The sequence below is a fragment of the Puma concolor genome, unplaced genomic scaffold (assembly GCF_028749965.1).
Source record: "Puma concolor isolate L17-30 unplaced genomic scaffold, mPumCon1.1.hap2 unalloc_scaffold_31, whole genome shotgun sequence".
NCBI lineage: Eukaryota > Metazoa > Chordata > Mammalia > Carnivora > Felidae > Puma > Puma concolor.
In genome coordinates this window covers 164,931-188,544 of record NW_028240238.1, presented here as the reverse complement: position 1 = coordinate 188,544, position 23,614 = coordinate 164,931, and the positions used below count along the sequence as shown (strand labels likewise).

At 38.0% G+C, this 23,614-nt stretch overlaps 1 protein-coding gene across 1 annotated transcript in view; it reads left to right on the top strand.

Moving 5' to 3' along the window:
* Positions 1 to 23,614, top strand: part of LOC147571283 (EF-hand calcium-binding domain-containing protein 13-like) — a 136,013-nt gene that overhangs the window by 59,674 nt on the left and 52,725 nt on the right. Inside the window, 5 exon segments of the mRNA XM_086696454.1 lie at positions 4,165 to 4,308; positions 6,391 to 6,462; positions 14,358 to 14,501; positions 16,295 to 16,366; positions 19,852 to 19,995. Of these exon segments, the coding sequence (XP_086552580.1) occupies positions 4,165 to 4,308; positions 6,391 to 6,462; positions 14,358 to 14,501; positions 16,295 to 16,366; positions 19,852 to 19,995 (576 nt within the window).

Below are 23,614 nucleotides of genomic sequence, written 5' to 3'. Positions count from 1 at the left end.
ACATGAAAAGATGCTCAACATCGCTCATCATTAGGGAAATACAAATCAAAACCACACTGAGATACCACCTCACACAGGTCAGAGTGGCTAAAATTAACAACTCAGGAAACAACAGATGTTGGTGAGGATGTGGAGAAATGGGAGCCCTCTTGCACTTTTGGTGGGAGTGCAAACTGGTGCAGCCTCTCTGGAAAACAGTGTAGAGGTTCCTCAAGAAATTAAAAATAGGATTACCCTACAACCCAGCAATAGCACTACTAGGAATTTATCCAAAGGATACAGGAGTGCTGATTCATAGGGGCACATGTACCCCAATGTTTATAATAGCACTATCAACAATAGCCACATTATGGAAAGAGCCAATGTCCATCCACTGATGAATGGATAAAAAAGATGTGATACACACACACACACACACACACACACACACACACACAGACACATACCAGAATACTACCGGCAATGAGAAAGAATGAAATCTTGCCATTTGCAACAACATGGATGGAACTGGAGGGTATTATGTTAAGTGAAATAAGTCAGAGCAAGAGAGATATCATGTTTTCACTCATATGTAGAATTTGAGAAACTTAACCGAAGACCATGAGGGAAGGGAAGAGGAAAAAATAGTTTCAAACAAAGAGGGAGGAAGGCAAACCATAAGAGACTTCTGAATACAGAGAACAGACTGAGGATTGATGGGGAGACTGTGGGGGAGGGGAAAATGGGTGATGGGCATTGAGGAGGGTACTTGTTGGGATGAGTACTGGGTGTTGTATGTAAGCGATGAATCATGGAAATCTACTCTTAAAGCCAAGAGCACACTGTATGTTAGCTAACTTGACAATAAGTTATATTTTTAAAAAAAAGCATTCTGTCTCTCTCTCTCTCTCTCTGCCCCTCTCCCATATGCACACACTCTATCTCTCAAAAAAAAAAAGGCAACTCATGGGGCGCCTCGGTGGCTCAGTCAGTTAAGCATCTGACTGTTGATCTCGGCTCAGGTCATGATTTCACAGTTTGTGAGCTCAAGCCCTGCATCAGGCTCCATGCAATGGTGAGAAGCCTGCTTGGGATTCCCTCTCTCTGCCCCTTCCACATGCTCTCTCTCTCTCTCTCTCACTCAAAATAAATGAATTAATTACAAAAAAAAAAAAAGCAACTCAGAGCTTATGTTCTCTACTTATGCGTTATACCATCTGACTGCCATGGCGTCAGCTCAGGCACACACACGATAATTCTTCCTCACTTCTGGCATCTGGTGATTTCCGTTTCTATTGAGCTTAGCATTCAGTTGTTTAGGCTGAAAAGTTAGGAGTCATTCTTGGTCTTTTTTTTTCCTTATGGCCCTAGCTCCACCACTTCCACTTCTCTGATTCAGTTCATCACCAAATATTATTTTTATTGATATTTTAACTCAGTATAGAGTGTGTTTTGCATTGGAAATTGAAGGGGAATCTGGCTATCGTCATTCTATATTGCCAGTTCTCTCCTTATAGGGGGCACCTGGGTGGCTCAGTCGGCTAAGCGTTCGACTTTGCCTCAGGTCATGATCATGCTGTTCATGAGCCCTGTGTCAGGCTCTGTGCTGTTTGAGCCGTTTGAGCCCTGTGTCAGGCTCTGTGCTGACAGCTCAGAGCCTGGAACCTGCTTCAGATTCTGTGTCTCCCTCTTTCTCTCTGTCCCTCACCAGCTCATGCTCTGTCTCTCTCTCTCTCTCTCTCAAAAATAAACATTCAAAAATAAAAAATAAAAACACTCATTCATGGGGTGCTTTGGTGGCTCTGTTGGTTGAGCATCCAACTCTCGATTTTGGCTCGGGTCATGGTCTCACAGTTTTGTGGGTTCAAGCCCTATGTTGGCCTCTGTGCTGACTGACAGCATGGAGCCTGCTTGGGATTCTCTCTCTCTCACTGTCTCTCTGTCCCTTCCCTGCTCTCATTCTCTCTGTCTCTCTCAAAATAGAAATAAAATAAACTTAAAAAACCCCACTCATTCAGGTTTTTGACCTTGACATTCCACCTTAGCTTTTTACAAAAGTTAAATCTCACTTTGTTAACTCCATTTGCCAATTTTCTGTTTTCATCTTGTTTACCTCTAGTAGTTTTTTTTAACTCAAGTATAATTAACATACAGTATTACATTAGTTTCAGGTGTGCAGCATAATGATTCAACCATTATTATTTTTTTTTTATTAAAAAAATTTTTTTTCAACGTTTATTTATTTTTGGGACAGAGAGAGACAGAGCATGAACGGGGGAGGGGCAGAGAGAGAGGGAGACACAGAATCGGAAACAGGCTCCAGGCTCTGAGCCATCAGCCCAGAGCCCGACGCGGGGCTCGAACTCACGGACCGCGAGATCGTGACCTGGCTGAAGTCGGGCGCTTAACCGACTGCGCCACCCAGGCGCCCCATACCATTATTATTTTTAATTTAATATGTTTATTCTTCAAAATTCTTCTCCTTATGTTTTCTGTGACATTGTCATCTCATTTTTTCCCCACCTTATTGGCTTTTCCTCTTTTTTCTTTAAAATTGAGATATAATTGGCATATAACATTGTGTGAATTTAAGGTGTACAAAGTGTTGATTTGATACACTTATATATTGCAATACGATGACCACCATAGTGTTAACTAACAGCATCATCACATCACATAATGATCATTTCTATTTTTGTGGTGAGAACACCAAGATTTATTCTCTTAGCAACATTCAAGTATATAATATAGTATTGCTAACTATAATCACAATGCTGTGCCTTAGAAGCCCAGAACTTATTCATCTTCTAATTGTAAATTAGTACCCTTGACCAGCCTCTTCCCAATTTCCTGGTAACCACCATTCTACTCTGTTTCTGAGTTCTGCTTTCTCAGCTGTGAGACCTTATAGTATTTGTCTTTCTCTGATTTATCTGACCAAGCATAGTGCTTGTCACTCTTTTGTCCCTAATGTCAGGATTTCCTTCTTTCTCATAACTGAATAATATTCCATTGTAGACCTAGCTCTTTTTTGGTCTTGTTTGCTGGCTCCTTCTTTTCTGACTGGCTTTCATATTAGCATGATCCCAGGATCCATTCTGAGTCCCATTCTCTAAGCCTCTTCCCGAATCATCTTATTGCTTTAAATAATATTGCTGTTCTTTTGACTCCCCATGTATCTCATACTTAATATGTATAAAAAAGAATTCTTGCTGTCCATCGATCTTATTCTTTCCCTAGGCTCTCTTACCTCAGTTTTCGACACCACTGTCCACTCAGCTTCTAAGTTCTAAACCTAGGAGTTCTTCATGGCCCCAGCTTCTCATTCAATTCATCACTACATACTCTCAGTCTTGGGGCACCTGGCTGGTGCAGTTGATAAAGCGAGTGACTTTTAATCTCTGGGTTGTAAGTTTGAGCCCCACAATCAGGTGTAGAGATTGCTTAAAAATAAAATCTTAAACAAACTTAAAAAAAAATTTTTTAAATACTTTCAGTTTTATTCTCCAAACACATCCTATGTTTGTCCACTTCCGTTCTCATCACTGTTACCCTTGCTGAAGCCACTGTCATCTTTTTCTCTGAACTAGCTTCCTAACTGCTTGATCTTCCAGAGAGTCTATTCTCTATACAGTAGTAGAGTGATCTTTTTACACATTGGTAATGAGATAATTTCACTCCCTGCCCCTTAAACCTTCCGAAGGTTTTCCATTGGAATTAAAAACAAAACAAAAACAAAACAAAAAACCCCACAAAATTTCTTTCCATGGGCTGCAGTAGTAGATTGAAGAGAAAGTAAGATCCAGGGAACAATGTTCGGGGGAGATGTAGAGCAAAAGCTATTTTGGTTTCATGGTTTAATTCATGGTTTAATCAGTTGGAGTTGTTTATGAACTCAGACTTCTGTAAATCTGTAAGTCAATGAAAACGACTCTTTATATTGGTTATTCAGCAGAGGGTCACTATAAGTTCTTGAAATATTTCAGAATCCTCAAAGAAACACTAATTTTGGTGTTAAATATTTTATTGTGTTTTAATGTTTGAAAATTGGCAATCATTTATAACATATTTGTTATTCTTCTTAGCCATAAAAACCTTAGTTCCTGACTGTTCCAGGTAATAGTTTAACTGTATTAACTTCTTGGACAAGGGTGTTGTAAAACTTGTGTGTGATCTACCTTTCAGTATTGCCTGATGCTATTGAAAACCTCCATAATCTCAGCAAAGGGAAGATGAATATTTCTCACCTGTGGACCACTCTGTCTAACTTGAATAGTAACTTGAAAAAAAATGAATTCCTAGCTGCACTGAAACTAACAACAGTGGATGGTAAGTATTCCAATATTACAATTAAAAGATATATAAGACTGTCGGTCTGCCTTTTGTCAATCTTTTTTTTCCCTTGTATCTTGTACTTGGTTGATATGCCAATATATACACTTAGAACATATAAAGAAACCTCAGATTGTTTGGTTGTCCAACAGAAAAAATGTTAATATCTAATTTATTGTTACTCTAAATTGATCACATATGCATTGACTACCTTCAAGTTGTGTAACATGCAACCGGAAAATGGCATGTCCCCGTGAACACAGAGGGGACTGTTAGGAAATGTGAAGAGATCTATTCCCGTTTTTTTTTGATTTTTTTTTTTTTCAACGTTTATTTATTTTTGGGACAGAGAGAGACAGAGCATGAACGGGGGAGGGGCAGAGAGAGAGGGAGACACAGAATCAGAAACAGGCTCCAGGCTCCGAGCCATCAGCCCAGAGCCTGACGCGGGGCTCGAACTCACGGACCGTGAGATCGTGACCTGGCTGAAGTCGGACGCTTAACCGACTGCGCCACCCAGGCGCCCCAGTTTCCCGTTTTTTTATTAACATGACTTCAGATATCCATACTGTAAAATAGACTTCGTGGTGGCCACCACCACTACTAAGTTAGCAAGTAAAAAAAGATTCAAACAAAACAAAAATGAGTTTACAAAGTAAAACAAAGACCGTGGACTATAATTTTTCTTAAAAAAATTTTTTTAGGGGCGCCTGGGTGGCGCAGTCGGTTAAGCGTCCGACTTCAGCCAGGTCACGATCTCGCGGTCCGGGAGTTCGAGCCCCGCGTCAGGCTCTGGGCTGATGGCTCGGAGCCTGGAGCCTGTTTCCGATTCTGTGTCTCCCTCTCTCTCTGCCCCTCCCCCGTTCATGCTCTGTCTCTCTCTGTCCCAAAAATAAATAAAAACGTTGAAAAAAAAATTAAAAAAAAAATTTTTTTTTAGCATTTATTTCTGAGAGAGAGAGAGACAGAGAGAGACAGAGCAGGAGCGGGGGGAGGGGCAGAGAGAGAGGGAAACACAGAATGAGAAGCAGGTTCCAGGGTCTGGGCTGTCAGCACAGAGCCCGTTGCGGGCCTCAAACTCATGAACCATGAGATCTTGGCCTGAGCCGAAGTCGGACGCTTAACCAACTGAGCCACCCAGGCGCCTCTACAGTTTTTCAAATAAGACTATCATTTGCTGCTGATGTTCTGCATGTAGGAGACAGGTAGTACACAACCACAGGTGAACATTTCCACTCCTTCGTATTTTTCATACCTTGAAGTTACAAATGTACTATTATACTCTTTTATGTGAAATGTTTATGCAAAACTAGCCTAGTAACAAGAGCATGCTGTCTATGGTCTTTGTCAAAGAACTGTCTTTCCCTGTGAGGATTACCTACCCCTTTTTCTTCATTAAGCTCCTGTTTAAGTGAGACTGGTAATTTTGGACTTTAAGTGTGTTGGTTGTTTTGTTTATTAACATATTTGAGATGAGGAGGGTTGATGAAAATATGATACTACCTGATAATAGCGATTTTTTTCCCTCTCTTTTACTGAGACCTTTTATTGGACCTTCAGTACAACGTGATTTAATTCTTATTTTAATGCAGTGGTTTGCAAAGTTTTGAACCTTGTTATTTTTGGTTTTGTATTTATATGTGGTGCTGGTAAAGCAGTAGAATCCTTTTCTTCTAAATGAAATCTTACAGAGTCCCTCAATATATAAATCATAAAAGTTGAGTTTCTCTGAATAAAGTGGGGGAAATGACCAAGTGAACTGCTTAAGTATTTCAACAGAGCTTTAGAAACGTGAGAAAGAACGTAAGCATTCCTGACCTAGGATCCTCTTTTTGACCATGGTGTATGTTAAAAAAGGAAAAAGATGGGGGGGCGGGTGTGCCTGAATGGCTCAATCAGTTAAGCGTCCAACTCTTGATTTCAGCTCAGGTCATGATCTCACAGTCGTGGACTCGAGCCCCTTGTCTGGCTCTGTGCTGACAGGATGGAGCCTGCTTGGGATTCTCTCTCTCCCTCTCTCTCTTCCCCTCCCCCCCCCCAAAATAAATAAATAAACTTAAAAAAATGTTTTTCTTGCAGAAGATGATGAAGTACAGATAGAAGAATTTGGACAAGTGGTAAAGGATATTCGTGATGCCTCCGTGTTAAAAGGTAACTAGTAAATTATTTGTGACTGTTCAATTTACATTTATTGAATGGATGTCTTTGTGTTTTGTTTTTTAGAATTTCTAGTTCTGTTAATTTCTGCTTACGATGTTGGCATTGATCTGTTTTAAGGCAGGCAAAACTTGATTTTGATTAAAAGTTGGCAGCATCCATGATGAAAGAAAAAAGCCTTTTTCTGGGATGGGGCCTGTGTAAACCTATTTTAAATCCCTTTTTTTGTTGTTATTTGTGTGTGTGTGTGTGTGTGTGTGTGTGTGTGTGTGTGTGTGTGTGTGTTTTGTTCTGGACTTTATGTAAAGTCAGATACTAGCTTTACAGTTTTTCAGATATGAAAATTTTCTGTACCATTTTTAGCCTCAGACTTAGGACTCTACGCTATGTAAAGGCTTATATATTATAGAATTTCTCAGAAATCTTCTACCTTTTCCTTTAGTAGACATTCCTCATGTTCCTTTCTTTGGATTTTGTTAACATACAACAGTGACCATGTGCATTTTGGTACCATGGGTATTTCCTACCACTTCCATTTTTGCTTAAAAGTTAAAATCATAGACCTAAAACCAATGGAGATCATACTCAGGGAGTTTGTGTACTTTTCTATTGGGAAAATAAGTTTAAAACTTAATTATCACTGGTAATTTATTTGAATGACATTCAAATGACTATTTGGTCAATGAGCGCTGTCAGGAGAAGAATAACAACATAGGTATATGTTTAGGAAAACGGAAGCGGAGTCATTTCTGGGTGTAAAGAAGTAGATAGATACTTTTCAGATTTTTAAATTTTTTTTTTCAACGTTTATTTATTTTTGGGACAGAGAGAGACAGAGCATGAACGGGGGAGGGGCAGAGAGAGAGGGAGACCCAGAATCGGAAACAGGCTCCAGGCTCTGAGCCATCAGCCCAGAGCCCGACGCGGGGCTCGAACTCACGGACCGCGAGATCGTGACCTGGCTGAAGTCGGACGCTCAACCGACTGCGCCACCCAGGCGCCCCTACATGTTTATTTAAAAACCACATTAGGGGTGCCTGGGTGGCTCAGTCGGTTGAGCGTCCAACTTTGGCTCAGGTCATGATCTCGCGGTCTGTGAGTTCGAGCCCTGCGTCCGGCTCTGTGCTGACAGCTCAGAGCCTGGAGCCTGCTTCAGATTCTGGGTCTCCCTCTCTCTCTGCCCCTCCCCCACTCATGCTCTGTCTCTCTCTGTCTCAGAAATAAACATTAAAAAAAAAATTTTTTAAAAACCACATTAGTGGGTTTCAGGGACAGGCTAATCGTAATGTACACTGATCCTACTGTTTGTCTTGGAAATCCTTATGACTTTTTGAAGCAGCCCATTCCGTAATTTTTGGACAGCTGTAGAACGAGTCAATTGTTTCACATATTTGATGGAAATCCTGCCTTATAATTCCATTCCCAAACTTAACATTTGGACTCTTCCCCCTGTCAGTAGCCCTCCAGGGATGGGAGGAGAGCTCTTATATTTTCTTTCTTTTACGTTGAATCGTCTTTTCTCTGGACTCAGATTTCCCTTCAACCATTCCTCACATGGCCTATTTTTGAAACTTCTTACCAATGACTAATGACTAACTCATGGAACAACATAATATATTAAATTATACTTTCACATAAATTAGCTAATTTTAAAGGAATTTATTATATATTTCTCTTAATGAATTCTGAAAGATTATTTTTTTAGACATGTACTTTAGAAATGTGAAGAGGTTTTTGTTTGTTTGTTTGTTTTAAGGGGGGGGGGTGGTCAGTCATGGATTTCCTAGTTCAGATGTTTGATATTATCATGCTAAACATAATAGGCTTTGCTGATTCTCTAAATTGGGTAAAGTGAGCTGACAGGAGCAAGGGGTGTAGGGAAAGAAAGTAGAAAGGGAAGGATTGGAGTTTGGGAGCAGTTGTGACGAATGGAGGGTATTTTTTATGAAATGGTGAGCTCGTTAATAGAATGACTAGAGAAACTTTGGCATACTTTTTTGTTCATAAAGGAATAGCCCACGCAGAACCCGGAGTTTTAACAAAATAATCTTAAGAATAAAGATAAGGGACTATAGAAAACTATAGTGGAGAATGGATTGCTCTACCTTTTTAAATGGCCACATGTGGGTAGTGGCTGCCATTTTGGACAGTGCAAAACTGGAAGAATCCATCAGTTTTACTGTTATGTTCCAAAAATTTAGATCCGTGGACTGAATTACATGTTGCATGTATATTCTCTGTGTTTGTAGCATTGAATGACATCATCGGTACATTGGAATGTATGGAGGAAAGTGATCAGTCTGGCAAGGACAACTATGCAGATGTACTTGGAAACACCAATAGAATTTATTTCACTGATAATAGTTTTCAAGAAATGCTGGATGATTCCTTGCTCGACGGTGAGTTGATTGAGCAGATAACCAGTAACTTGTAATAAAAATTTCTTCTAAAATTTTATCCAAGGTTTTAAAATATTTTACCAAATACTTAATTAATTAAATCTTAATACTTAGTTCCTAAATCCTACTGTAAATGTATTGAAATGCAATTTACTACAGATCAGATTTAGAGATCTATCTTATATTCTATATTCACGGAGGTTTAGTTATTACAATATCAAATTCCTGGATGATCTCTTGGACTGCATTGTAAACTTGGTCTGAAAGTATTTATATATATTGTCATATGGCTTTAAAATGTTTCTTTCGGGGCGCCTGGGTGGCGCAGTCGTTTAAGCGTCCGACTTCAGCCAGGTCACGATCTCGCGGTCCGGGAGTTCGAGCCCCGCGTCGGGCTCTGGGCTGATGGCTCAGAGCCTGGAGCCTGTTTCCGATTCTGTGTCTCCCTCTCTCTCTGCCCCTCCCCCGTTCATGCTCTGTCTCTCTCTGTCCCAAAAATAAATAAACGTTGAAAAAAAAAATTAAAAAAAAAATAAATAAAATGTTTCTTTCTAGAGTAATTTTATTTCAAAGTTAATCCCTTTCCTTTTATGAATTTTAGAGAGGTCCTAATAGTTGTCTAGCTTTCTTTTTCTTTTAGGTGAAAGGCTCTTTGAAAAATACAAGTTATTGTTGAACAATTAAACCGTTGGTCTATATAACATTCTGTGTAAGTGTTGATCTGGCTATTTGCTCTATTTACAAAGAATTTACCTGATCCATCCATATTCTTATCTGGGATATACCCAGATGGATTTTATCAATACTTGGAAAGCCATCTCCTGCCTTTAAATTTAACTTCAGCTAAAAAATGAGATCAGATCTGTGTCTCAGGGAAAAACTGGCAATATGCAAAGACAGTTTAGATTGTCAAAACTGATGGGGGAGGAGTGCTGGGATCTGGTGAGTAGAGGTGAGGGATGCTGCTAACCACCCTATAATGTAGAGGACAGCACTCCCCCACATAATTAGCTGGCCCCAAATGTAATTTTGCTCAGGTTGAGAAATTCTGTTTTAGAGTTATCTTGTAAAATTGCCAAACCTACTATTTTGAAAGTACTTTTTAATAGGTTAGTTATATTTTTTTTAATCCTGCTTAGATCACATTTTAAAAACTAATGTAAATATAATGTATCTTGATTCTAACCCCCTTTTGCTTCAAGGTAATACCTGTACTAGTTGTGAGTTATTCTAAACTGCTCTCTAACTGCAATGTGGTCCATCTATGCAAATGGACATATTTTGTTTCTATCACTTGTCCCTCAAATAGATCTCTGTATCAATTTGCATTTTTGTAGAAAATGTATAGGATGAAGGGTATCACTGCACCTTGTCCTTAGGAAAAGCTCCAGAATTACATAGATAGATAGATAGATAGATAGATAGATAGATAGATAGACAGACAGACAGACAGACAGACAGACAGACAGGCAGGACTAAAGAAGGACAATTCAGACTAATAATTAAACATGTTATTGAATATATGAGCCTGGGGATTAAGCTGTTCTCTTAGGGATAAAGGAAGCATTTGTAACATTAGAATCTCAGCCACATTTAAGAAGCTTGGTGGAGCTTGACGAATCCATGGAGTCTAAGAAGTAAGAGGAAGATGAGTAGAGAACGTTATTCTGGAAGCTAGTGGAGGATTTTGAGAAGAAGGGAATGGTCAATGCTAAATGTTATTGAGAAATGAAGTATGTAATTTATCCATTGGTTTTCTTCCAAACTGGGTAAAATCATTATGCTGTTCCTTATGGCCTAATCTCTCTATTTAAATTTGCAGACTTTAGGAAAGAGGCTTTGTCTTCAAATCTGAAACTACCAACAGCAGATGGTAAGGACTTTATATATGTATACAAGAAAGCATTCCCTATGAAAGAGTTATTTTTTAGGATCATTGCCAGGTGCCAATGGATTCCTAGTCCATTCGTCCCACTCCAGCCAGAGTAATTGTTTTTTTTCAAAAAAGTAATCTGATTGTGTGATGTCCCCCTATTTTCAACTCTTTAAACATTTTCCATTGTTGTTAAAGATCAAAATCCTGCATGTCCTAGCTCTCTGGTATAATTTTGTACCATTACCCTTGCTTTCTGCATTTTCTTTCATTTCCTTCGAAATCCAACTACAAAGCTTTTGCGTATTTTGTTCCCTGGAATAGGTTTCCCTGACACTCTTTGCCTAGTTAATGTTTACTCATCTTTCAAATGAGTGATGGGGTGCCTGGGTGACTCAGTTGGTTAAGTGTCTCACTTTGGCTCAGGTCATGATGTCGTAGTCTGTGAGTTTGAGCTCTGTGCTGAGCTTCGTGCTGACAGCTCAGAGCATGGAGCCTGCTTCAGATTCTGTGTCTCCTTCTCTGTCTCAAAAATAGACATTAAAAAAAAAAATTGAATGAATGTCAATTTCCTCTAGGGAGCCTGTCATTATCTGGTAGTCGAGGTCAGCTTCTTTTATTATAAGCTTTCATTAAACTATGTCTTTTTCATAGCATTTACTTCATACTATAAATACCCATTAATATTTTTTTAAATGACACTAGAAATGCTCAATATATTTTAGCTTATAAAGTGACAAAAGTAGGAGCATCTGACTGGTTCAGTTGGTAGAACATGCAACTCTTGACCTCAGGGTCATGAGTTCAAGCCCCATGTTGGGTGTAGAGCTTACTTAGGAAAAAAAGTAGCAAAAATATTAGAGAACTTTGAATTATCTTAATTCATTAAGACCAAAATAATATAATTTCTCATTAAATTTTTTTATTTGAGTACGGTGGACACACAATGTTATATTCGTTTCAGGTGTAGTGATTATACATTTTGCTATGCTCACCACAAACATAGCCATTTGTCACCATACAACAATATTACAGTATCACTGACTATATTCCCTTTCCTGTGCCTTTTATTCCCATGACATAGTCATTACATTCCTGGAAACCCGTATCTCCTACTCCCCTTTACCCATTTTACCCATTATCCCCCCTTCTCTCTGGCCACCATCAGTTTGTTCCTGTATTTTTAGGTCTGATTTTGCTTTTCTTTTTTTTTTATTTGTTTTTTAGATTCCACCTATGAGTGCAATCATATGGTGTTTGTCTTTCTCAGTCTGACATATTTCACTTAGTATAATACCCTCTAGGTCCATCCATGTTGTTGCAAATGGCAAAAAAACAATCTCATTCTTTTCCATGGTTGTGTCAAATTCCATAATATACCACCTCTTTATTCATTCACCTATTGATAGATAGTTGAGATACTTCCATATCATGGCTATTGTAAATAATGCTGCAATAAACATATAGGGGTGCATATACCTTTTTGAATTAGTGTTTTTGTTCTCTTTGGGTAAATACCCAGTAGTGGAATTGTTGGGTCAAATAGTATTTCTGTTTTTACTTTTTGAGGAACCTCCATACTGTTTCCACATCAGCCGTACCAATTTACATTCCACCAACATTGCACAAGGGCTGCTTTTTCTCCACGTCCTCGCCAGCACTTGTTACTTCTTATGTTTTTGATTTTAGTCATTCTGACATGTGTAAGGTGATATCTCATTGTTGTTGTGATTTGCATTTCCCTGAGATTGGTGATGAATATCTTTTCGTGTGTCTGTTGGCCATCTGTATGTCTTCTTCAGAAAAAGGTCTATTTAGGTCTTCTGCCCATGTTAAAATCTGGTTGTTTTCTAGTCATATTTTTGATTATTTGGTTAATGATTCTTTTTCTTACGTGCCTGGAAGCATCATTGGGCCAAGAACCATGTTTCCATTTTGCCAGAAGTCCTAGCATTGTTTCTCCAGATCCTAGCACAATTTTGGCTTTCAGAAGCCCCTTATTAATAGCTAATTTAATAGCTAATATTATATGATATTTACTGTGCTAGGCATTGTTTCAAATCTTTTATATTATTGACTTATATAATTGTGAATATTTATGGAATTAAAGAATGACAATAAATCTGTCTTCTTATCTCATTAGCCTCATCTCTCATCACTTCTGCATTTGTATTTATTCTGTAGCCATATTACTTATTATAATTTAAATTGGTTCCATATCTTCCATGTGCTTTTGGTTCCATATATTTGCATGTGCTGTTTCCTTTCTGTATATTTTCTGTCAAACAAATTCACATTTTCCCCCCAAACTCAGCTCAAACATCACTCCTCAACCCATAAGACTTTTCAGAGTTATAGGTTAGGTGAACTGTCTCAGTGCTTTATATCTGAGTGCTCAGTGCTCATATCTGGCACACATTTTTCTCATAGTACCAACTATATAATGTATTATAATTTTATTTATAGACAAGACAAATTCTAAAGTCCCTGTCTTCAAGGAATTTAAAGGAAACTCTTTAAGAGGGCTGAAATTTTCATTGTTGGTTTTAGTAGCTATAAAATAAATGTTAGTAAAAATGAATATAGGTCTAAAATGGTATTATGGTATTCTTTCCAACTGAAGGTTTAGATCTGTTAGTATAATGCAACGATTTTCGGACTATGGAAACATACACGACAACTTCATTTTGGGGTTGAGAGAGAAATGGGGTGAGAAATGGTATTGACAAAAAATTGAAACTCCCAGTAATGATCATGTTTTATATTTTAAATTGGTGTGGTATCAACAGGACTACATTTGGTTGCATGGGTTGTGCTTGCACAGAGATGCCTGGTTGAAAGGGTACAAGTAGAGACTGAAATGCATTCTACATTCCACTGTGCTCTCCAGGCTGGGACCACCAATGCTAGATTGCAGCTACCTAGAGGAAGGTATGCCTCTTTGTAATTGATACATAGAGAGGGGTGCCTTTTTTCAATTCACACAAAAGCACAATATAGACTGGTAGTGGCCCTGGAGATCAAGAGCTTTAATCTCAAATTTTAGCTTTTTTTTTTTTTTTTTTTTTGGTTTATTTCATCAGTTGATAGAAGTCTTTAGATCTACATGTACAGGACGTTACTATTATTTAAGAAAGGGTCACAGCTTATTCAGTATTTAATGGATGAATGGATTCAGATAACCCATCAAATTCTGCATATAATTTTTTGGTTTAATTTTTCTTTTCTTAAATGTTTAGTTTTAAGAGAGAGAGAGAGAGAGAACAAGTGGAAGAGGGGCAGAGAGAGAGACACAGAATCTGAAGCAGGCTCTAGGCTCTGAGTTTTTAGCCCAGAGCCCAATGCGGGGCTTAAACCCAGGAACCATGCGATCATGACCTGAGCTGAAGTTGGATGGCTAACCGACTGAGCCACCTAGGCGCCCTTAATTTTTTTAAATGCTGCTTGAAATAAATAGGTTGTCAGTTACAAGTAGAAAATACTTTGCTTTTTTTCTGCAGAGATTTTAGTTAAATATATATACTTAAATTGAGAGTTCACCTATAGTGGACTCTGGACAAACTATTTTGCATTTTTTAAAATAATAGTATCTTATATATATTTATTTATCTTTGTAGCATTTAAAGAAGCTGCTTGTATCTTGACAAGTGTTGATAATGGCAAGATTGGCATACGTAACTTGGAGCATGCCCTGAAAAGTTTGAATGTTAATTTAGCTGCGGAGGACGGCAGTGAAGCCCTTAAATATTGTGACATCAGTGGTGAGCATTTTTTTGGCTTGAGATTCTGCTCATTTTTCCCTGTTTATAGGAACCAGTTTTAGAGTGTTTTATATGGAGGTAAAATGCTAAAGGCAGTCGCGATGAGGCTTAGGTTGATATAAATTAGAGCCAAAATAGTCTGCTAATTTATTTACTGACCATATCTATCTGTTCATACTCTACATATGCTAATTTAGATAATTAGCATTCATTTCTTGTAAGCATGGGTGGGAAAATACCATTATGTAATAAAACAAAGACATGACATCAGCAGCTTCATTTTGATCTGCAGTCTTTCTTCAGAGGAGACCCACTTTCACCTTTTATTTTGCTTGTCCCATTCTGCTTTTTTAACCAAAGGAAATACCCAAAGTTTCATTACATCTCAGAAGAATAATTATTTAGTCTTGATCATTGTTTCCAAGTGGTCACATATTTATCTTTGTTTTCCATCTTTGACTTCATGTATTGTGTACTTGATCTCCTTTCCTATTTACATCCACTCTTAAGTGTCAAATCGTGTGGGAATACTTCTAGAAGCTGGTGAGTTTTACCAGTTTTAGGTGGCTTTTTATTTGGGGTTTATCTTAACCAGCTTGTTTTTTCTATGGGAATCCCATGAGCATGTCTTAGGTTTAAGAGTACCTCCCCAGCATTGTTTGGTTATTGCTTTTGCCATAGATTATTATTGACCTCAATCAATTTTTATGTTTTGACCTGGGGTTTTTCATATCATGGGAGTGGTATAAATTTAGGCCCTAAGCCCACATGAGATGCAGGAGATTTTTCACAGGTGATCTTTTTTACCCACTGCCTCTCAAAATTGGGAAGATTTAGGTCACCTTGGTGTTTACATGGGCCAGTGAATATAATATTTTAATCTCCCTTTCACTGGATTGAAATTCTTTAAGCATCCCAGTTTCATTTGGTATCTAAATTCAAACTCTCTGTGTAGCAGGACCCAAGTTTTCTTTTATGAATATGCATGAACATTTAAATCAAGCACCTTGCTGCTTTTGGATCTAATATGTATCCCCAAATAGCTGTAGGCTTAGTATTCACTTGGTTTTCCCCTCTGGATCTCTGTGCCCACTTAACGTTTTATTATTTCCTTTTCATACAACTTGATAATGCATTTATAGAATAAAATATTTCATACAGCATCTTTAGGAATTTGTAATCGTTCCTGTGCTACCCAGCTTGCCATTTTGTTATAAGTTAAAGTCTTTTCAATGTAGTTATAGCCCTATATTTTCTGCTGTGGTTACATTACTGCATTTTATTTCCTGTGTGTGTGTGTGTGTGTGTGTGTGTGTGTGTGTGTGTGTCCCAATAGTTAACATTGTCACCTCTGGCCTTAGACTGCCTTAGTTCAAATACAGCCTCGAGCACTTTCTGGCTCTTGTGACCTAGACAAGTTATTTAATTTCTCTTTGCTTTCATCTTTTAAGGATAGGCATATCAAGCATGTTATAGAATTCTTGTGCATATTTTAGTTAATAAATGTGAAGCATCATAAAAGGATACTTAGTATATATACATAAGGAACTCAAAGTTATTTTAAGTTCTTACTTTTGAGTAAGAAGTCAAAAAAAGTGAACTATTAATATCATTAACTGATCAATGGGTGTGGTTCCTGAAAGTATGAAAAATTACATTGAAATAGTTTCAGCCATTTGAGAGAGAAATGAGGTAGAATGAGATTTTAGGTATTGTTAGTCAGAGCCTTTATTTTGTGTACCGATTGAGTATCAGGGTTTTAATGACAATATGCTTGATTTTGATATTTCCAGATGATAATGAGGTGAATTTAAAAGATTTCTTTGAAAGAATTAAAGGAAGTCCACCTTTCAAAGAGTCCATAGGTAAGTGAATACTTCCAGTTTAAAGAAGTGACTGTAAAATAAAGATAATGAAATCACATTTAAAAAAAATCACTAAATGGATTTCAAGTGTTTAATTTGTAGTGTCTATAGTTTCAAAAAGGATTTCAAGCAGCTTATGTGATATAAAAAAAAAACAAGTGAAAATGGGGCAAAGTTAGTTATAAAGGAGGGAAAAGAAATAAAACAGCGTTGAAGAAGATACACAGTAAATACCTTTGCTGTTAATATAAAGTCCTTCCTCAAGAGGAGATAAATTTTTCTTCACTCAAGGGGTTCTGGATCTATGAATTAAATCAGGTGTGGAAATTGGGTGAGGGACCACTACTACCCTCTGTGCTGTCTCAAGTCAGGCCTTTGGAGTTTTCAGGTTTACCCAAATGGACTGGCCATTGATTTCACTTATAGAAATCTTAGCTTCATCTAGCTAGTTTCTTTAAATGCTTGGGCCATTAATCCCTGTATCATTCTTACTACCATGTCATTTCTGTGGCCTAACCACATCGTTTTGCCCCTGCTGCATAAAGACAAGTGCTTGGTCTTTGTCCCCAAAGTTCCTCTCGTGCTCCTTGGAATTAGGGAAACCATTTCAACACCAGCATCTTTCCCTAAACCCCCATGTCTACAGAGAACACCTACCGAAGAACCCTCCACAAATGCAGACACCCCTGCCAACAATGGATTTCTAAATGCCTTGGGGAAACAAATGTCTTTTTTTCTTCACGTTTGAATATCTCTAAAATTAGAACACCTTTATAATCAATGGCATTATTTATCAAATGTACATTTTTACTGAGATATAAATCACATACCATAAAATCTCATCCTTTTAAGGTGTTCAATTCAGTGGTTTTTGGTATATCCACAAAGTTGTGCAACCTTCACACTCTAATTCTGGGACATTTTCATCACGTCAAAAAAAACCCCTGTACCCTGTAGTGCTTATTTCCCCGCTCTCCCCAGCCACTGACAACCACTAGTCTGCTTTCTATCTGTGTTGATTTTTGAACATCATATAACTAGAATCGTTATTCTAGTTATTCATATAACTAGAATACGTGGCTTTTTGTGTCTGGCTTCTTTCATTTGGCATACTGGTTTTTTTTTTTTTGTTTTTTTTTTTTAATTTTTAATGTTTATTTTTGAGAGAGAGAGAGAGCGGGGGAGGGACAGAGAGAGAGGGAGACACAGAATCCGAAGCAGGCTCCACGCTCTGAGCTGTCAGCACAATGTGGGGCTCGAACCCACGAAACCATGAGATCATGACCTGAGCTGAAGTCGGCCGCTCAACCGACTGAGCCACCCAGGCGCCCCAGCATACTGTTTTTAAGGTTCACCTGTATCATAACATAAATGAGTACTTTATTCCTTTTCGTGGTAGAATAATATTCTGTGGTTATACCACATTTTCTTTGGCCAGTTATCAGTTCATAGACATTCGGGTTGTTTCCCTTTTTTGGCCACTAAGAATAATGCTGCTATGAACATGTGTACATTTTTTTGAGTACAGGTTTTTGTGTGGACGTACATTTACATGTCTCTCAGGTACCTACCTGGGAATGGAACTGCTGGGTCACGTGGTAACTTTACATTCAACTTGAGGAGCTGCTGGAACGTTTTCCAAAGCAGCTGCCCCATTTTACATTCCCAACAGCATTGTACATTTCTTTAAATCCTTGTCAGTACTTGTTACATTGTCCGTCTTTTTTATTCTAGCCTAGTCTCACAAGTATCTCACCGTGGTTTTGTTTTGCATTTCCCTGATGGCTAATAACTTTGAACATCTTTACATGTGTTTACTGGCCATTTAGAGATATGTATCCCTTGCTTATCTTAAAATCGGGTTATTTGTCAAGTTGCTAGGGTTCTTATATCCTGGATACTGTAGCTTTATCAGATAGATGATTTGCAAATCTTTTCTCCAATTTTATGGGTCTTTTCTCTTTCTTGGTGGTGTCCTTTGAAGCACAAACGTTTTTAAATTGGGTGAAATCCAGTTTATATTTTCTTTTGTCACTTCTTTTGATATCATGTCTAAACATAATCCAAGATCATTAAGATTTATACTAATGTTTTCTTCTAAGAATTTTATAGTTTTAGCCTTTTAATTTCAATCTTTGATTCATTTTGAGTTAATGTCTGTATGTGGTGTGAGATGGGAGTCCACTCTAATTCTTTTGCATGCAGATAGCCAGTTACCCCAGCATCGTTTGTTGACAAGATCATTCTTTTCCCCCTTAAATAAATGGTTTTGCCATCCTTGTAAAAAATCAATTGATCAGAAATGTATGGATTTATTTCTAGACTTCCAGTTCCATTCCACTGATTTTTATTTATTCTTATGCCACATGGTCTTAATCACTATAGCTTTGTAGTAAAGTAATAACCTAAACAGTAATTTTCAACCAGAGCAGGGCATCAAATTTACCGATAAAGCTTGAGTTACCTGGTTCTACTTCTGACTATGATGGAGTAGCTTATGTGAAACCAACCCTCCTGCTGAGAACAACTAGTAAAATGTGGACTAAATTAAACAGCATCAACAACCACAACTGTTTGAAGGCATTGGAAAGTGACCAAGGCTGTCAACATTTGTGGGGCTATAAGATAAATATAAAGAGCACGACTTACAGAAACAGCACCTTCTTCTTCTTATTTTGTCTCTGTAACATAACTTTAAGTGAAATAAGGCAATAAAGTTTTGATGTAAACTTCTTTGTAATGCTTCACAATTATTTCAGGGTCCACATATGAAGTATTATGTAGCTGTAGGCATAATGGTTGACCAGTTACATATGTCTACCTGAAAGGCACAGTAGTTAAGAGCATGGGCTTTGGAAATATCGTGCCTGGATTTGAATCCTGGCCCTGTCACTTAATACCAGTATATTCTTCAGTAAATCACTTAATCTCACAAACCTCGGGGCGCCTGGGTGTCTCAGTCGGTTAAGCGCCCAACTTCAGCTCAGGTCATGATTTCGCGGTTAGTGAGTTTGAGCCCCACGTTGGAGTCTCTGCTGACAGCTCAGAACCCGGAGCCTGCTTCAGATTCTGCATCTTTGTCTCTCTCTGACCCTTCCCTGCTCATGGTCTGTCTGTCTGTCTCTCTGTCTGTCTGTCTGTCTGTCTCTCTCTCTCTCTCAAAAATAAATAAACATTAAAAAAAATTTTTTAACTCTCACTAACCTCAATTCCTTCATCTGAAAAATGGGGATAATAATGCCTATCTTGGAATTATTACAGGTAATAATAGACTTAAATAGGTAAAGTAGAAGTACTCAGAAGAGTCTCCAGCACTTAGTGTTCAGTAACTGCTAGCTATTATAATACACAATGGTTTTTAAAACTACTAGTAATTTCATGTAAACTTCTTTTATGCAACTCAAGCCCATTAAGTGAAAGTGAACAGTGTACTCTTATTTCTGCTGTTGAAGCATGTTTTTGCTCTTTTTTTTTTTTTTTCTCAGTTACACGGCTACTCTTCGTTACTGTTCAAATTCTCCAGAATGATCTGATTGATGTCTCTGACCTCAAGGCATTATTGATGAACAATGACTTTCATGCAGCTAATGTTTTACTTGATGAAGTATTAAGACATGGACCTGAACACGGTTAGTAGTCTGAATGCATCTAGTTGTAAAGGCCATCATCTACCAGTGGGGATGGGAGATGTATGGATGGGGTATACAGCAATGGAGGGCACCCTGGGGCGGGGGGGCTGCAGTGAGATGACTGGTGAGCACCGGTGCCACCATAGTGTGCCAAGCCTGAGCTCTGTGAGACTGAACAGATGGGGGAGTCTGGGCCTACTTTATCCCTGTGGGTGGTGGTACTTGGGAGATGAGGTCACTTTGCGAACTGACTGGCGCGGGCAGTATTCAGTCAGAATGCCATGCACAGAGTACAACAGAGTCCGTGAGGCCCTTTGCCACGTGTTAACCCTTTGGAAGGGAAACTATGGAAACTATGCTGATATCCAGGAATACCTCAGGGGGTGTTGCCTGTGGCATTGGCTCAGGGAAGCAGATGTTTATAAATGTAGAAAATAACTGCGTTATTTTAATGACTGGTATTGTTGAATATCATTTTTGCTACGTTTTCAAAAGAGTTGGGGAATATTCTTTACTTTCCTATTCTCTGTAAGAGATTTTTTTCTTCCTCAAATGTTAAGCAGAACTCACAGGTGAAGCCTTATGGGCCTAGAGTTTTATTTATGGAAAAATTCTGGATTATTGATTTAATTTCTTAAATTGTATGGTATTACCAAGAAAATATTCTATTTTCCTGTCAGTTTTGGCAGGCTGTGTCTTTATAGGAATTTGTCCATTTCATCTGACTTTTCAAATGTATTGGATAAAGTTGTCCTTGACATCTGCTTCTTATCTTTTTTGATTTCTGCTTCATCTGTAATGATACCTTCATTTTCATCCTCGATATTAGTGACTTAGAGCTTTTTTTTTCCCCCACTCCACCTCCACAGAGTTTTTCTTTTCCTTTTTGTAAAATTGAGATATAATGGGCATATGATAACATTATGTAAGTTTAGGGTGTCCAATGTGCTGATTTGATACATTTATATATTGCAATATAATTATCACTGTAATGTTATCTAACACCTCTATCACATCACGTAATTATCACGATTTCTTTTTTTGTGGTGAGAACATTTAAGATCTAGTCTCTTAGCAACTTTCAATTATGTAATACAGTATTAGATCAGCACAGCATTAGATTTCCAGAATTTATTCATTTTAACTGCAAATTTGTACTTTTTAACAGTATCTCCCCAATCACCCCACCCCCTAAGTCCCTGGTAACCACCATTCTACTCTCTTTCTATGAGATCGGCTTTTTTGGATTCCACATATTAGTGACATATACAACATTTGTCTTTGGCTTATCTCCTCTAAGCATAAGGACTTCAAGATCCTACCATGTTGTTGCAAATGGCAGGATTTCTCTCTTTCTCATGGCTGAAAAATATTCTGTTGTATATTTTCACACTACCTCTGTTTATTCATCTGTTGATGAGCACTTAGATTGTTTCCATATTTTAGCTATTGTGAATAATGCTGCAGTAGACACAGGAGTATGTCTTCGAGATCCTGTTTTCGTTTCCTTTGAATATACACTTATAAGGGGAATTGATGGTTCATATTGTAGTTCTATTTTTAATTTTGAGGGGAATCTCTATACTGTTGTCCATAGTGGCTGCACCAATTTACATTGCCACCAACAGTGTATGAGGGTTCCCTTTCTCCACATCATCACAAATCCGTATCTCCTGTCTTCTTGGTGATAGCCATTCTAACAGGTTTGAGCAATATCTCATTGTGGTTATGATTTGCATTTCCCTGATGGTTAGTGATGTTGAACACCTTTTCATGCACCTGTTGGTCGTTTGGATGTCTTCTTTGGGAAAATGCCTATTCTATTACTCTGCCCATTTTTAAAATAGTTCATTTGTTTGTTTGTTATTGAGCTGTGTGAATTCTTTGTTATATATTTTGGATAATAATCCTTTATCAGATATATGGTTTGCAAATATTTTCTCTCATTCTGTAGGTTGCCTTTTCATTTTGCCGATTGTTTCTTTTGCTGTACAAAAGTTTTTAAGTTGAAGGTAGTTCTGGGGTGCCTGGGTGGCTCCGTTGGTTAAGCGTCCGACTACAGCCAGTTAAGCATTCGACTTCAGGTCTCGATCTCATGATTCTTGAGTTCAAGCACCACGTCGGGCTCTGTGCTGACAGCTTGGAGCTTGCTTCAGTTTCTGTGTCTCCCTCTCTCTCTGCCCCTCCCCTGCTCATGCTCTGTGTCTTTCTCTCTCACAAACAAATAAACATTAAGAAAAAGAAAAATCTTCAATTGGATCTAGTTCTACTTGTTGATTTCTGCTTTTTGTTGTTTGTGCTTTTGGTGTCATGTCCAAAAAATCATTGCCAAGACCAATGTCTGAAAGCTGTTTCCTTATGTTTTCTTTACAGTATCAGATCTTACAATTAAATCTTTAATTTATTTTGAGGTGATTTTGGGGAGTATCCCAAGTGGTTATTCAGTTTCCCAACACCATTTGTTGAAGAGACCATCCTTTCTCCATTGAATGTTCTTGGCTGCCTTGTCAAATATTAGTTGAGCGTATGTGGGGTTTATTTCTGGGCTCTGTCACTTCTGCTGTAAACTTTTCTACTTTTTTTTTTTTTTTTGCATTGGTTTGTTTTTTTTCTTCCTTTTCTCTCTCCCCCTCCTTTTTTTTTTTTTTTTTTTTTTTCCTTTTGGTTCTTTTCATGTCTATCCTTTATGTCCCTTACTATAGTTTGTCATATCCATTCCACCTTGTGTACCTTTACTTTACTTGAGTCTTTATTTTGGAGCTGACTTGGTCTTTCTACACAATCTATTTTCTGAGTTGTTGGCTCCCATCTCAAATCTTCCTTTGTCCATTTCTATCCTGATTTGTTGAAAGAGTTGAGGGTGTTGGGTGGCACATTCAGTTTGGAGCTCTGTCTTCAGTTTCTACTGAAGTAAATGAAGTCCGTTTACTTTAATGGCACCTTTGGGGCAGAGGGTGGGAAGTGGGGGTAGTGAGCCTTCTGACATTTTGATACTGTTTGGTAGGGACTTCATCTTTAACTGCTTCTTTCTTTTCCTTCACCACCAAATCCTATGCACTGAGTTCCACATCAAGATGCCATCTTTGGTCCTATGGATTTCTAAGCCTTTTTCTTAGATTTCTCCAGAGTAAATTTAGGTGGTTACCATTATCCTAAAAGTAGTGTTTCTTAACCTTTAAAAAAAAAAAATCACTCCCCTAAGGAGACTTTTTAGACGTTTTTGTCGTTTTCACCATCCCACACGCTATGAATGTTTAATGCCAAAAATAAATACTTGCTTATGTACTGTGGCCACAAACCATTGTAATGGCTAAGATTTTTTCCCCTCCAAGAACCTGTTTTCCTTCCTGAAAGCCTATCACCCTCAGTGACAATGCATGTCCTAAAGGTATCTAGAACTTTAGTTTCTGCTTATACTGCTAAACCCTATTTTCTAGAATTTCACTTAGATGTTAACACATTTGTAAGGAATATTGGCCTATAGCCTCTTTGCCTACCCACCATGTGTTTGTTTTGTTTTGCTTTTGTAGTTTTTGGACAAGTAGGAGCTACTGAAGGGTTTTATTCAGAGGAGTAACCAGATTTTTTTTTTTTAAAGAGAAAGACCTCTCTTGCTGCA